Genomic DNA, 16,564 nt, shown 5'->3' on the forward strand with positions numbered 1-16,564 from the left:
AATGATATAAAGAAAAAAATGCGACAGATGGAAAAAAGTTCATATGGCGATTAAAAGAATGTGACAAAGAAGTAGAAATAAAAAATTGTTTAAACCAATTAATTGAATGAAAAGAATGATCAGAGTCATTTTGATAGAGATTTAAAAATAATAAAAAAAAATCCTTAACCTGCTGTCCTATTCATTGCATAAGGCAACCAGACCATGTAATTTATTTATTTTATTTTATCTTATTTTATTTTTTTTTTTTTAAATCGGTTACTCATAAACGAAGGCGTATGTGAATGGCTGCATGGTGTGATACCTCGGATCTTAACTTACATCACTAAAAGTGCGCATTTATTCTAATAATAATAAAAGGTCGATCCCTTTGGGGACATCTTCTTGTGTCTTGGAAGGTCCGAATGAGTGGTAGTGCTCTGGTAGTATGCAACTTCCACACTGTGAACATAGTAAGTGCATTATTTTAGAATGCAAACTATACTCCAATTTAAACTACTTCATTTGATATTAGTCCTGTTGCAATATAGCTTTGCCAGCTGAGGTATCGGCTGCACCTCAAATGAGACTGTTACGGTGAGTAGGTTCGTGGACTACGGGCACAAGCAGAGCACCGGTCAGCCACTGCGGCTGAGATAGAGGAGCGGGCTGCCGAGGTTGGCCGGTAATGCATTACGTGTTTACACGGCACTAGTCAGGCACTGCTAACGCTGCACTCAGATCCACTGGCGAAGATGGCAGGTTCGGGCCTGACGTTGAGAACCGTTACTGGAAGAACTGAGATCTGAGGGATGAAGTGTCAGCTGTCGAATAATTTTATTTGAACTATAGTTCTTTAATATTAAAAAACTGATTGTCTTACAAGACTCGACAGTGCTATTTTGTGCTCAGTGTTTTATTCTTGCTGGCCATTGTAATTCAGATGCTGGAAGAGTGGTACTCCAATGCCCACTCGACTGTCGCAGTTTAGGTGCACGCCATTGTTTTGGGCACTTCGAGTCTTATTCCTTCCCTTGCCTCTTTCAGCTGGAGCTCATCTTCTGTCACTGGTGTGGCATTAAACTAACCCCCACTTTCTATTTCCTCATAAGTTTGCAACTTGTAATCCGAGACTTTGACATTTGTACCACCACAATTTCAATTCTGTTAGTGAAAGAGGCATTTACTTCAGTGCTGAACCAAAATGACAACTGTGTGGGAAATTTATTGATTTTTATAGGATGTCTCAGGAGGAAAGGTCAGTATTCCAGGTGGTGACAGAAATGGTCGTTTTATGTTTAATTCTAAATGGTTTCCACAATAAATTTTTGTCATCCTTATGAAATGATTTTGCTATTTATTTTTGTGTTGGTATTTATTATTTGTCAGATTAAACATTATCATTAATTCACATTACATTTTCAACAGTTCATTAACAAATTTAAAGGTGTTTACAACAACCTTTCTAAAGTCTACAAACTACAGTAACCAATCAGTTTTAAATACTTCACAATACATTTCCAGAAAGTGCTTCACTAACATCAGTGAAATAATGTATTCTCAAGGAACCACTTTGGGTTTCTCACCTCAGTGCATCTGCATCTTGTTACGAGGGCAGATATGTCCACAAAGCAACCTGCCATCTAATCAGATGTATTCACTTTTCTCTCAGGTGGTTCCTTCTTGGTACACCACCACAAAGAAAAAAAAAAAAAGACTGAGAGAGATCTGAATATTTCGTGGTCATGTAATGGTAGTACTGCACACAATAACATCCTTTCTTAATTTATTTTGAATGATATCTTTTGAGAAGATGGTTTGAAATTTTTGTGCACTGCTGTCATAATTTGATAAAGGTTCTCTAATAGATGAAAGAAGAAACATTAATGGACACAGTCTGTAACTATTACACGTATGCAAGCTTAAATTTGTTCCTCAAATTTTCTTAACATTTTTGGTGTTTGACACTACAAAATTAATGACAATGGTCTAACAAGATAAAAACTGATTATTAGTAAATAAATTTTAGTGGAACTAAACAAAATTTGTTTTATTTTCACTATTAAAAAAAGTAAATAAATAAAAATAAAAAAGTAATACTTCCATATTTGCTACCAATGACACACCGACATCTCATTTCCTGACATTTTATTTTGATGAAAAATATCAAAAGGATGGGAATTGTGAGATCATTTATACACCAAAACATACTTTTGTAGCATGCCAGCTAAAATACAGTACTTACCTGTCACAACAGTATTTTCAAGTTTCATACAAAGATAATTTTTGCATACACTAGAAAAGCTGTACCTGGTCGAACTAGGTACGTAGCGAGGAACGCATTCTAGCACCACTAGCGTCTCAAATGTACACGTCTGTAGAGCCAGTCTGCAAACTCCTGAACAACACTGTTTGAACTAGTACGTTCGTTATCCTTTTTGGTACACATTCTCACGAGTGCTTTCACCCTTCACCCTTTCCGTGCAGGCATCGCTACCACTCCGCAGCCGTGAAGCAGTATCGTCTCGTCGAGCACCAGTTCCTGGCCATTAACTAGTAGTATCTACTCACCTTTACGCTTTGCAGCCCGTCACGCCGACCGGCAAGGCGAAAGTGGAAGAGCCCACGAGTGCGGAGCCCTCGGCAGAGGAATTTCAGCGCCCCGAGAAGCGCAGCCACCGGGCGGCAGCTGGCGAAGAGCCCGCCCGCAAGGTGTGGAAGGGCGTCCGCTACCGCTACTGGAGCCCGGGCTCCATACAGCCGGCAACCAAGTACAAGAAGCCGACCGAGCGGGAGATTACAGAGGTAAGTGAGGAGTACAAGCTACGAGAAGGCATTTTGTCATCACGGTGTCGAGAAATGTATGTTTAAAAAAGTTTGCCTCAGGTATTAATTGAGCAAACCATTACGCTGATGTTTGTTGAGAACGAGGGGAGTGCTATACACCAAACTGATCATCCAAATCACCAGTTTGTGTATTGCTATTTAACTTACACTATTTTAATGAAGTTCATAATACTTATAATTAAAAATTAGGGAAAAATGATCTCAGTGCAGCTATGAAATATGGTTTCAGAGCTTATAGTCCCATTTTCAATGCACGTAATTCACTCCATTCGTCTGAAGCCATAAAAGTTATCTACTGACACCAATCGACAGAAATGTCCCATCGACAGTTGAAAAGATAACACCTGCCCTCGACATGTTTCTTAAATTGATCCTGTCGCAGTAGGAACATTGTCAACAGTCAGGTTAATATCACTATCTGATATGGGATGTAAGTAAAGTTTCTCACAAATTGTAATCCATTGAGCAATGCAGTGGCTCACACTAATTAAAATAAGCAGAATTTGTTTTTTTTTTTTTTTTTTCACTACAAACTCCAGGAATATGTTTCATCAAATGATTTTCAGTGAATTGCATTGAAGAAAATGGATTAAATTGATGTGGTTGTCACTATTTGGAAAGGGTAGTTCATTCTCCAACACTTCTAATGAAAAGGGTACTCGAGCAGTCCATCTTGGAACAGAGAAATGGACTCGGCATTAACGATTTTTTAGAACTTTATCTCCATCCCACGAAATCCACCAGAACAGCTTCTCATTCCTGGAAGGACAGTATCAGTAGAAAGTGGAGTGTGAAATGATTTGCGGATGACTGAAATTGTTGGATATTGGATAACACTATTCAGTGTGGGAAAACACATTTACTTTTATCAGGGCTGCCAACAAAAACTCGTAAAGGTTAGAATTCACAGTAGGCATAGTCCCTATCAATTCAGACAAAAAAAGCACTCTGTCTTCAGACCATAAGTGTCCCATCGGGACCATCCGACCGCCGTGTCATCCTCAGTTGAGTATGCGGATAGGAGGGGCGTGTGGTCAGCACACCGCTCTCCCGGTCGTTCCGATGGTTTTCTTTGACCGGAGCCGCTACTAATCGGTCGAGTAGCTCCACAATTGGCATCACGAGGCTGAGTGCACCCCGAAAAATGGCAACAGGGCATGATGGCCTGGATGGTCGCCCACCCAAGTTCCAACCACGCCCGACAGCGCTTAACTTGATGATCTCACAGGAACCGGTGTATCGACTGCGGCAAGGCCGTTGCCCCATCAGTTCAGACAAGCTAGGAAAAAATCTTAACTTCATAGTTTCAAATGTTACTGAATTTAGCAAATGCCAAAATGAAGGACTATGTAAGGAACATGTATTTATTTGATTTCTCCAAAAAATAAAAATAAAATAATTTTCTGCTCTAAGATACAGCACTCCAAAGATTACACTGCACATACCATTTTGAAGATGCGATTTCGTAAAAAATTTCAAAATGCTGTATCTCTGGAACAGTTCTAAATTTTTTAAAAATATAATTGCTTTATGATTACAAAGAAACCCCCATTTGGACTTATCTGTCCAAGTCCTTTTACTATAGCATTCTGAACTTTTTTTTAATAATTTATGGATTTTTTTTTTTAAGTCTCCAAAAATGCCGATCCATAAAATTTTGATTTTTTTCTGTTGCTTAGTACCATATAGTTCTACATTTACTGAAAAGGAGAGCTTCTACTTTTAGGTTGAATAGGTTTTGCAAACAATTGAAATTTTTGCCATCCGTAAAACATGTTTTATTATCGCATAACAGGCTCATAAAAATCAGAACTTAACCTTATTTAACATAATTTTAGTTTTGAAAGATGAGTAAGAGACTCATTTTCCAAGCCTTTTAAATAGTTCCAGAAAGTGTGTGTGTGTGTGTGTGTGTGTGTGTGTGTGTGTGTGTGTGTATAGTCATCAGTCTACAGTTTTTGCCCTCTACAGCTCCCTCTAGTACCATGGAAGTCATTCCCTCATATCTTAGCAGATGTCCTATCATCCTGTCCCTTCTCCTTATCAGTGTTTTCCACATATTCCTTTCCTCTCCGATTCTGCGTAGTAGAACCTCCTCATTCCTTACCTTATCAGTCCACCTAATTTTCAACATTCGTCTATAGCACCACATCTCAAATGCTTCGATTCTCTTCTGTTCCGGTTTTCCCACAGTCCATGTTTCACTACCATACAATGCTGTACTCCAGACGTACATCCTCAGAAATTTTTTCCTCAAATTAAGGCCGGCCGGTATTTGATATTAGTAGACTTCTCTTGGCCAGAAATGCCTTTTTTGCCATAGCGAGTCTGCTTTTGATGTCCTCCTTGCTCCGTCCGTCATTGGTTATTTTACTGCCTAGGTAGCAGAATTCCTTAACTTCATTGACTTCGTGACCATCAATCCTGATGTTAAGTTTCTCGCTGTTCTCATTTCTACTACTTCTCATTACCTTCGTCTTTCTCCGATTTACTCTCAAACCATACTGTGTACTCATTAGACTGTTCATTCTGTTCAGCAGATCATTTAATTCTTCTTCACTTTCACTCAGGATAGCAATGTCATCAGCGAATCATATCATTGATATCCTTTCACCTTGTATTTTAATTCCACTCCTGAACCTTTCTTTTATTTCCATCATTGCTTCCTCGATGTACAGATTGAAGAGTAGGGGCGAAAGGCTACAGCCTTGTCTTACACCCTTTTTAATACGAGCACTTCGTTCTTGATCGTCCACTCGTATTATTCCCTCTTGGTTGTTGTACATATTGTATGTGACCTGTCTCTCCCTATAGCTTACCCGTACTTTATTCAGAATCTCGAACAGCTTGCACCATTTTATATTGTCGAACGCTTTTTCCAGGTCGATAAATCCTATTAAGGTGTCTTGATTTTTCTTTAGCCTTGCTTCCATTATTAGCTGTAACGTCAGAATTGCCTCTCTGTCCCTTTACTTTTCCTAAAGCCAAACTGATCGTCACCTAGCGCATTCTCAATTTTCTTTTCCATTCTTCTGTATATTATTCTTGTAATCAGCTTCGATGCATGAGCTGTTAAGCTGATTGTGCGATAATTCTCGCACTTGTCAGCTCTTGCCGTCTTTGGAATTGTGTGGATGATGCTTTTCTGAAAGTCAGATGGTATATCGCCAGACTCATATATTCTACACACCAACGTGAATAGTCATTTTGTTGCCATTTCCCCCAATGATTTTAGAAATTCTGACGGAATGTTATCTATCCCTTCTGCCTTATTTGACCGTAAGTCCTCCAAAGCTCTTTTAAATTCCGATTCTAATACTGGATCCCCTATCTCTTCTAAATCGACTCCTGTTTCTTCTTCTACCACATCAGACAAATCTTCACCCTCATAGAGGCTTTCAATGTATTCTTTCCACCTATCTGCTCTCTCCTCTGCATTTAACAGTGGAATTCCCGTTGCACTCTTAATGTTACCACTGTTGCTTTTAATGTCACCAAAGGTTGTTTTGACTTTCCTATATGCTGAGTCTGTCCTTCCGACAATCATATCTTTTTCGATGTCTTCACATTTTTCCTGCAGCCATTTCGTCTTAGCTTCCCTGCACTTCCTATTTATTTCATTCCTCAGCGACTTGTATTTCTGTATTCCTGGTTTTCCCGGAACATGTTTGTACTTCTTCCTTTCATCAATCAACTAAAGTATTTCTTCTGTTACCCATGGTTTCTTCACAGCTACCTTCTTTGTACCTATGTTTTCCTTCCCCTTTTTAGAGATGTCCATTCCTCTTCAACTGTACTGCCTACTGCGCTATTCCTTATTGCTGTATCTATAGCGTTAGAGAACTTCGAAAGTATCTCGTCATTCCTTAGTACTCCCGTATCCCACTTCTTTGTGTATTGATTCTTCCTGACTAATGTCTTGAACTTCAGACTACTCTTCATCACTGCTATATTGTGATCTGAGTCTATATCTGCTCCTGGGTACGCCTTACAATCCAGTATCTGATTTCGGAATCTCTGTCTGACCATGATGTAATCTCATTGAAATCTTCCCGTATCTCCCAGCCTTTTCCAAGTATACCTCCTCCTCTTGTGATTCTTGAGCAGGGTATTCGCTATTACTAGCTGAAACTTGTTACAGAAATGAATTAGTCTTTCTCCTCTTTCATTCCTTGTCCCAAGCCCATATTCTCCTGTAACCTTTTCTTCTACTCCTTCCCCTACAACTGCATTCCAGTCGCCCATGATTATTAGATTTTCGTCCCCCTTTACATACTGCATTACCCTTTCAATATCCTCATACACTTCCTCTATCTGTTCGTCTTCAGCTTGCGACGTCGGCATGTATACCTGAACTATCGTTGTCGGTGTTGGTCTGCTGTCGATTCTGATTAGAACAACCCGGTCACTGAACTGTTAACAGTAACACACCCTCTGCCCTACCTTCCTATTCATAACGAATCCTACACCTGTTATACCATTTTCTGCTGCTGTTGATATTACCCGATACTCATCTGACCAGAAATCCTTGTCTTCCTTCCACTTCAGAAAGTATATGAAAGGTCCAAAGACTTAAAGGTTTCAATTTATACAACTTCTGTGCACTCTGTTTTGTACTGAAATTAGCCAGTCTGCTGCTGCGGTGTGTGATGTCCTTAGGTCAGTTAGGTTTAAGTAGTCTACAGTACTGATGACCTCAGATGTTAAGTCCCATAGTGCTTAGAGCCATTTGAACCATTTGAGCCATTAGCCAATCAGTGAACTAAAAATATGTTCCACTGCTTGAGTATCTCCCTTTGATATAGAGTGATGCCTTCCTGTTGAACCAATAAGAACTGGAGCACTTACAATCTTCAAAACATTGTGAACAGGAAGTGAGCACTTGTGGCGTTGTTGTTGTCCTTCAGCTGGAAACCTATACCCAGCAACTGGTCCATGTGATAGCATAAAGTTCACTATAATTAGTTTAACTCATAAACGGTGTCTATAATCTCTGCAATCCACTAGTCACTGTCACACACACACACACACACACACACACACACACACACACACACCACAAACATCCCCGTACTCAGGTTGTGAATCTGAATATTATCGTGCTGTTTCTGAGGTGTTGGCCGAGCGATGGAAATTTCTTCTTTCTTGCTCTTTAAAGTTCGTGCAATATGAGTTCGCCCATCACTTTGAGTCCAAAAAAAATTTTTTTTTTTTTTTCCTGCTCATGGAATTCTCCGATTTCCTCTTTGGACAAAAGAATGAGGGCTGCGGATGTGTAAGATATCACGACTCTCGTAAAATCCTCAGCATTCTGAATCACAGTTGTATTTGGTCTGGAAAGATTGTGTTTTGTAGCATGGTGACTGGGTCCACTGTATATCCAGTCAGTTGGCACAAGCAACTCACTCAATTCAAACAGCTGGTAACGATTTTTAAAATGACTAGGAGCACAATTAGAAATAATGATGATCTTCTCTGCCCCTGTTTGCAGTTGAAGAATTTTGCACATTGCTAGCAAAGCTTGTGCTGAGTCATGTCCTGTATCATCACTTATAACTGCAATACTTCTACATCTACATCCATACTCCGCAAGCCACCTGACGGTGTGTGGCAGAGGGTACCTTGAGTACCTCTATCGGTTTTCGCTTCTATTCCAGTCTCGTATTGTTCGTGGAAAGAAGGATTGTCGGTATGCCTCTGTGTGGGCCCTAAGCTCTCTGATTTTATCCTCACGGTCTCTGCACGAGATATACGTAGGAGGGAGCAATATACTGCTTCACTCCTCGGTGAAGGTATGTTCTCGAAACTTCAACAAAAGCCCGTACCGAGCTACTGAGCGTCTCTCCTGCAGAGTCTTCCACTGGAGTTTATCTATCATCTCCGTAACGCTTTCGCGATTACTAAATGATCCTGTAACGAAGCGCACTGCTCTCTGTTGGATCTTCTCTATCTCTTTTGTCAACCCTATCTGGTACGGATCCCACACTGGTGAGCAATATTCAAGCAGTGGGCAAACAAGCGTACTGTAACCTACTTCCTTTGTTTTCAGATTGCATTTCCTTAGGATTCTTCCAATGAATCTCAGTCTGGCATCTGCTTTACCGACGATCAACTTTATATGATCATTCCATTTTAAATCACTCCTAATGCGTACTCCCAGATAATTTATGGAATTAACTGCTTCCAGTTGCTGACCTGCTATATTTTAGCTAAATGATGTGGGATCCTTCTTTCTATGTATTCGCAGCACATTACGCTTTCTACATTGAGATTCAATCGCCATTCCCTGCACCGTGCGTCAATTCACTGCAGATCCTCCTGCATTTCAGTACAATTTTCCATTGTTACAACCTCTCGATACACCACAGCATCATCCGCAAAAAGCCTCAGTGAACTTCTGATGTCATCCTCAAGGTCATTTATGTATATTGTAAATAGCAATGGTCCTACGACACTCCCCTGTGGCACACCTGAAATCACTTTTACTTTGGAAGACTTCTCTCCATTGAGAATGACATGCTGCGTTCTGTTATCTAGGAACTCTTCAATCCAATCACACAATTGGTCTGATAGTCCATATGCTCTTACTTTGTTCATTAAACAACCGTGGGGAACTGTATCGAACGCCTTGCGGAAGTCAAACACGGCATCTACCTTGGGGTCTTGTTTTGAAAGTATGTCACTGCTGTAAAAATGAAACCTGGTCATTACTCCAATGATACCTGTACTTCTTATGGGAGAATTACAAACCAGTTCTCAGCAAAATCATGGTGAAGCACTAAACATAGTTCTTCTGCCTGCACACACCCTTTAACTTCTGCAATGTGTTGTTGTTGCAATTTCTTCAGATGCTGGTGTGTTCTGCTTTCAGGGGCCATGTACCAAGTTCATCAATGAAACTGTCAGAGGCAACAGTTTTCTTAATTAGTTTATTTCCCTACCATCTCGCATATGTAATTTCTGCAGAGTTATCTGCTACGCCTGCCAGGCCAAGTGTCTGTAAAGATGGTCCTCCCTCACCAGGACAGCCACACATTCTTGAAACAAACAAGTCTCTCGCTTTAAGTCACAGACTACTAATGACTTCACATGCCCAACTAAGGTGTCATATGTCGCATGCTCCAGTAAGTTCTTCAAAGTTACCATCCAAAGTTCAAAATTGGTGCAGTACACATATAAACAGACATCTCTAGGTGGGTATGGAACCACCCACTTAGGTCGTAATGCATAAAATTTTGATCTTCCGATATGTGAAGTTGTGTAGTTGCTCTTATAAATTGCAAAAGTTTCTTTAATACTGCGAGTCGTGTACCTCTTCACTTTCACAACTTTTTGACCTTCAACTGTTATAGTGTCTTTTTTAATTATTTATTTACAAGTCAAGTTCCGTAGGACCAAACTGAGGAGCAAATCTCCAAGGTCACGTGTCAGTACGCAAAATTACAGCATAAAAATAATAATAATAATAAACGCAATCAGCAATACAATAAGAACCAGCTTATTTTTTCAAGGAACTCCTCGACAGAATAGAAGGATTGACCCATGAGGAAACTCTTCAGTTTCGATTTGAAAGCCCGTGGATTACTGCCAAGATGTTTTAATTCGAGTGGTAGCTTATTGAAAATGAGTGCAGCTATATACTGCACATCTTTTTGCACAAGAGTTAAGGAAGTCCGATCCAAATGCAGGTTTGATTTCTGCCGAGTACTAACCGAGTGAAAGCTGCTTATTCTTGGGAGTAAGCTAATATTTTTATCAAGAAATCACAGTAAGGAATACATATATTGAGATGCCATTGTCAAAATATCCAGACTTGTGAACAGGTGTCGGTAAGAGGTTTGTGAACTTACACCACATATTGCCCGAACCACCCATTTCTGAGCCAAAAATATCCTTTTAGAATGGGAAGAGTTAACCCCAAAATATAATACCATATGACATAAGCAATGAAATAAACAAAGTATACTAATTTTCGTGTCGAACGATCACTCACTTCTGATACCGTTTGAATAGTAAAAATGGCAGTATTAAGTCTTTGTACAAGGTCCTGAATGTGGGCTTTCCATGACAACTTACTATCTATCTGAACACCTAGAAATTTGAACTTTTCAGTTTTACTAATCATATGCCCATTCTGTGAAATCAAAACGTCAGGTTTTGTTGAATTGTGTGTTAGAAAATGTAAAAACTGAGTCGTATTGTGATTTAGCGTTAGTTTATTTTCTACAAGCCATGAACTTAGGTCGTGTACTGCACTATTTGAAACCGAGCCAATGTTGCACACAACATCCTTTACTAGCAAGCTAGTGTCATCAGCAGACAGAAATATTTTAGAGTTACCCATAATACTAGATGGCGTATCATTTATATAAATAAGGAACAGGAGTGGCCCCGACACTGATCCCTGGGGCACCTCTCCACTTGACTGTACCCCACTCAGACCCCACATCACAGCCATTCTCAACATTGTGAATAATGACCTTTTTCTGTCTGTTGCTAAAGTAAGAGGTGAACCAATTGTGAGCAACTCCCTGTATTCCATATTGGTCCAACTTCTGGAGCAATATTTTGTGGTCGACACAATCAAATGCCTTAGTTAAATCAAAAAATATGCCAAGCGTTCGAAACCTTTTGTTTAGCCAATCCAGTACCTCACAGAGAAAAGAGAATATAGCATTTTCAGTTGTTAAATGACTTCTAAAGCCGAACTGTACATTTGATAGCAAATCATGTGATATAAAATGATCAACTATCCTTACATACACAGCCTTTTCAATGACTTTTGCAAACACTGATGCCATAGAAGTAGGTCTAAAATTATCTACGTTATCCCTCTCTCCCTTTTTATAAAGCAGCTTTACTGCTGAGTACTTCAATTGCTCAGGAAACAGACCATTCCTAAAGGAGAAATTACAAATATGGCAAAATACAGGGCTAACATGTGCAGCACAGTACTTTAATATTCTGCTAGGCACTCCATCATAACCATGAGAGTCCTTTGTCTTCAGTGATTTAATTATTGACTCAATCTCCCTCTTGTCTGTATCACAGAGGAGTATTTCAGACAGCAATCTCAGAAAGGCATTTGCCAAGAAAATTATGTGATTTCCTATAGAAACTAAATGTTTATTTAATTCACCAGCAATGCTCAGAAAATGATTGTAAAATACTGTACATATATCTGATTTATCAGTAACAGAAATATTGTTACTGCGAGCCGACTTTATATTGTCGACCTTGTGCTGCTGACCAGACACTTCCTTCACAAGTGACCTTATGGCTTTAATTTTATCCTATGAATTAGCTATTCTATTTGCATACCACATACTCTTTGCCTTCCTAATAACATTCTTAAGCACCTCGCAATACTGTTTGTAATGGGCTGCTGTAGCTTGAGTGTGACTACTTCCAACATTTTGGTATAATTTCTGCTTTGTTCTAGAAGATATCCTTATCCCACTAGTCAGCCACCCGGGCTGCCTATTACTGCTAGTACCCCTTTTAGAACGTTCTAATGGAAAGCAACTCTCAAAGAGCATGAGAAATGTGTTAAGGAAAGCATTGTATTTAACATCTATGTTATCGGCACTATAAACATCCTGCCACTCTTGTTCCTTGACAAGGTTTAAAAAACTCTCTATTGCTGTTGGATTAACTTCCCTACATAACGTGTAATTAAATATGACATTGGTTTGAGTACAAAAGCCTTTTAGTGTTAAACTTTGTGCATCGTGGTCTGAAAGGCCATTCACACTTTTGCTAACAGAATGCCCATCTAGTAATGAAGAATGGATAAAAATATATCTAAAAAGAAAGATGATGAAACTTACCAAACAAAAGCGCTGGCAGGTCGATAGACACACAAACATACACACAAAATTCTAGCTTTCGCAACCAATGGTTGCCTCGTCAGGAAAGAGGGAAGGAGAAGGAAAGACAAAAGGATATGGGTTTTAAGGGAGAGGGTAAGGAGTCATTCCAATCCCGGGAGCGGAAAGACTTACCTTAGGGGGAAAAAAGGACAGGTATACACTCGCGCACACACACACATATCCATCCACACATAGCTTGTGTCTGTGTATGTGTGGATGGATATGTGTGTGTGTGCGAGTGTATACCTGTCCTTTTTTCCCCCTAAGGTAAGTCTTTCCGCTCCCGGGATTGGAATGACTCCTTACCCTCTCCCTTAAAACCCATATCCTTTTGTCTTTCCTTCTCCTTCCCTCTTTCCTGACGAGGCAACCATTGGTTGCGAAAGCTAGAATTTTGTGTGTATGTTTGTGTTTGTTTGTGTGTCTATCGACCTGCCAGCGCTTTTGTTTGGTAAGTTTCATCATCTTTCTTTTTAGATATATTTTTCCCACGTGGAATGTTTCCCTCTATTATATTCATATCATTAGAATGGATAAAAATATTGTCTATGGCTGTGCTGATGTTCCCCTGCACCCTAGTTGGAAAAAAACACAGTCTGCATCAGATCATATGAATTTAGGAGATATACCAACATCGCTTTTCTTGCACCATCATATACAAAATTGATATTGAAGTCACCACATGTAACTAATTCATGGTATTTCCTACAAGGTGAATAAAGAACCCTCTCTAGCTTGATCAGAAATGCTCTGAAGTCGGAGTTAGGGGAGCTATAAACAACAACAATTAGAAGTTAAGTCTCACTAAATTCAACAGCCCCTGCACAACATTCAAATATCTGTTCAGTAAAGTGTCGTGCGTCATGATACGTCTATGGACTCAAAAGGAATATTTTTTTTTACCTACATAGCCACTCCCCCACCCTGCAAGGAACTCCTTGAGAAACAGCCAGCTAATCTGTATCCTGGTAAAGGAAGCCTCCAAATTGTCAAATTGTTTAAGTGGTGCTCTGGTATACCAATAACATCAATAAGCAGTTCACTGACTTTATCTCTAATACCTCTTATATTTTGATGAAATATGCCAATTCCTTCTCTACTTTAACACCAACTACTACAGGAATTTTTCCCACTACCGTCCACTATGCTGTCACCTATAAGCTTAGCCAGCCGCCCCTTCCCATACCTATTGAGGTGTAGGCCATGCCTAGTGAAACCCAATCTACTGATAGACCCAACTGGCACCACTGAGATGTGACCCACACCCTCCGTCATCAGCACCCTCCCCAGCCCCATGTTAACGTGTCTCTCCGGCGAGAAAAGCTCCATTTAACATCCACATAAAATGACTACACTATTTGAACGTGAGCTGCTTCTACAGAATGACCTTAATAGGGATCTGGTCTTCCAAAGGCTCCTTTTACAGACCTCACATTTCTTGATTTGCCAAACATGTTCTTTGAAACTGATGGAACGTGGGTCAAAATTGTTTTCTTTGAAAATGTACCTGAAATAATATTTAACACTTGTTCCTTTTCACTGTAGGATGTGCAATCTTCATCAACTGAATTGATATTTGTGAAAAATTCCTGGTCAGAGGTGCAAGAGTACTTTGGTTCATTTCTTCTGAAGATGGAATTTCTACTTTGAAGAGTGTGGTCAGTTTTCCTGTAGTGTATTCATCAATAGCTTTAGTAATTTTTCTGCGCTCTCTTGATGCACAGAGCTGATGACTTGACTTCGCTGACCACGGTTTCTTAACAGGACTAACGCCTAAATAATAATTTAAAAAAAAATTCGTAAATTCACATCTTCAAAATGGTGTTTGCAGTGTCATCTTTGGAGGCCTGCATCTCGGGGCAGGATTTTTTTTTTTTGAGAAAACAAAAAATACGTGTTTCTTACTTACTCCTGAATTTTAACATATGTTAAATTCAATAACATCCGAAACTACAAAGGTAAATCCCCCTCCCCGCCTGAAGTGATACAGAATATGCCAGTATGATTTAGTTGAATGTAAATGTCTCAAATATTTGAGTAAATGAACTTAATTGTGTGACAATAATTAAGGAGCTGGGGTACAATACTTTGTATCTTTACAGTTCACACATGTATAGTTAAATTAGTTTCCTATCTAAGATAGGTACACTTTTTGATAAAACTCATGTCACATACCATCATTAAGCATTTCATGTCAACATAATTCCATAATGTTATTCCGACAATACATCTGCACATCTGCATGGCTCACTTATTGCCCCTAAAGTGCACAACCTCTTCAGTGACATCAACATCGATTGGTCTCTGACCATCCACCAAATCTTGAGAGTCGTACAGTGTTGCTCCACTTGTACGAGCGATTAACTGTGGATGTTGGTAGAAAAAAATACCCGTGTATCTTTACAAAGTACATACAAGAACAAAAATAAAGAGAGGAAACATTGATGAGATATATCGCATTGTTGTTGTTGTTGTTGTTGTTGTTGTCTTCAGTCCTGAGACTGGTTTGATGCAGCTCTCCATGCTACTCTATCCTGTGCAAGCTTTTTCATCTCCCAGTACCTACTGCAACCTACATCCTTCTGAATCTGCTTAGTGTATTCATTTCTTGGTCTCCCCCTACGATTTTTACCCTCCGCGCTGCCCTCCAATACTAAATTCGTGATCCCTTGATGCCTCAGAACATGTCCTACCAACCGATCCCTTCTTCTGGTCAAGTTGTGCCACAAACTTCTCTTCTCCCCAATTCTGTTCAATACTTCCTCATTAGTTATGTGATCTACCCATCTAATCTTCAGCATTCTTCTGTAGCACCACATTTCGAAAGCTTCTATTCTCTTCTTGTCCAAACTATTTATCGTCCATGTTTCACTTCCATACATGGCTACACTCCATACGAATACTTTCAGAAATGACTTCCTGACACTTAAATCAATACTGGATGTTAACAAATTTCTCTTCTTCAGAAACGCTTTCCTTGCCATTGCCAGCCTACATTTTATATCCTCTCTACTTCGACCATCATCAGTTATTTTGCTCCCCAAATAGCAAAACTCCTTTACTACTTTAAGTGCCTCATTTCCTAATCTAATTCCCTCAGCATCACCCGACTTAATTAGACTACATTCCATTATCCTTGTTTTGCTTTTGTTGATGTTCATCTTATATCCTCCTTTCAAGACACTGTCCATTCCATTCAACTGCTCTTCCAAGTCCTTTGCTGTCTCTGACAGAATTACAATGTCATCGGCGAACCTCAAAGTTTTTATTTCTTCTCCATGAATTTTAATACCTACTCCGAATTTTTCTTTTGTTTCCTTTACTGCTTGCTCAATATACAGATTGAACAACATCGGGGAGAGGCTACAACCCTGTCTTACGCATACGATTGACAAATGTAGATTGTAACAGAGGTAGTCCAGAATCAGTTAAGCTGTATGGAACCACTTGCCTCTGTGATGGTCAACAGCATTGTTATTCAAATGTGCTCTGCCCCAAAAAACTTTTGGAATTGACTATCATTGCTTCGTCTTTTTATTCGTGTACTTAGACGTACGATTTTTTAAGGGCACGCTTTCCTATTGGCGACAGGACAGTGCTGTGACGTGGCAGTAGTACGAGACTTGCATCATCCTAATTGAATCGTTCACATTCAAAATGAAGCTATAATGCTCTGATACCGGAATGAAAATAAACGTATTTGTTTTCTGCGTGTTGAAAGTTCTGTCCCCTTATACGAGGAATATAATAGCTTTGGGACTAGCACATTGCTCCTCTACGTGAAGAGCCTCAAATTATTCTGCTCTCAGTCTTACCTATACACTTCCATATGTGTTGGTAAGTACTTTACTGCCATCAGTGCAATA

The 16,564-nt window shown here is 39.5% G+C and overlaps 1 protein-coding gene across 1 annotated transcript in view; it reads left to right on the plus strand.

Annotated features, from left to right (window-relative positions):
- The window catches only part of LOC124718777 (histone-lysine N-methyltransferase 2C-like), a 434,091-nt gene that overhangs the window by 390,894 nt on the left and 26,633 nt on the right, over positions 1–16,564 (plus strand). Inside the window, exon 68 of the mRNA XM_047244388.1 lies at positions 2,566–2,784. Within this exon, the coding sequence (XP_047100344.1) occupies positions 2,566–2,784 (219 nt within the window). The remainder of the gene's footprint in view (positions 1–2,565; positions 2,785–16,564) is intronic.

The sequence above is a fragment of the Schistocerca piceifrons genome, chromosome 10, assembly GCF_021461385.2.
Source record: "Schistocerca piceifrons isolate TAMUIC-IGC-003096 chromosome 10, iqSchPice1.1, whole genome shotgun sequence".
NCBI lineage: Eukaryota > Metazoa > Arthropoda > Insecta > Orthoptera > Acrididae > Schistocerca > Schistocerca piceifrons.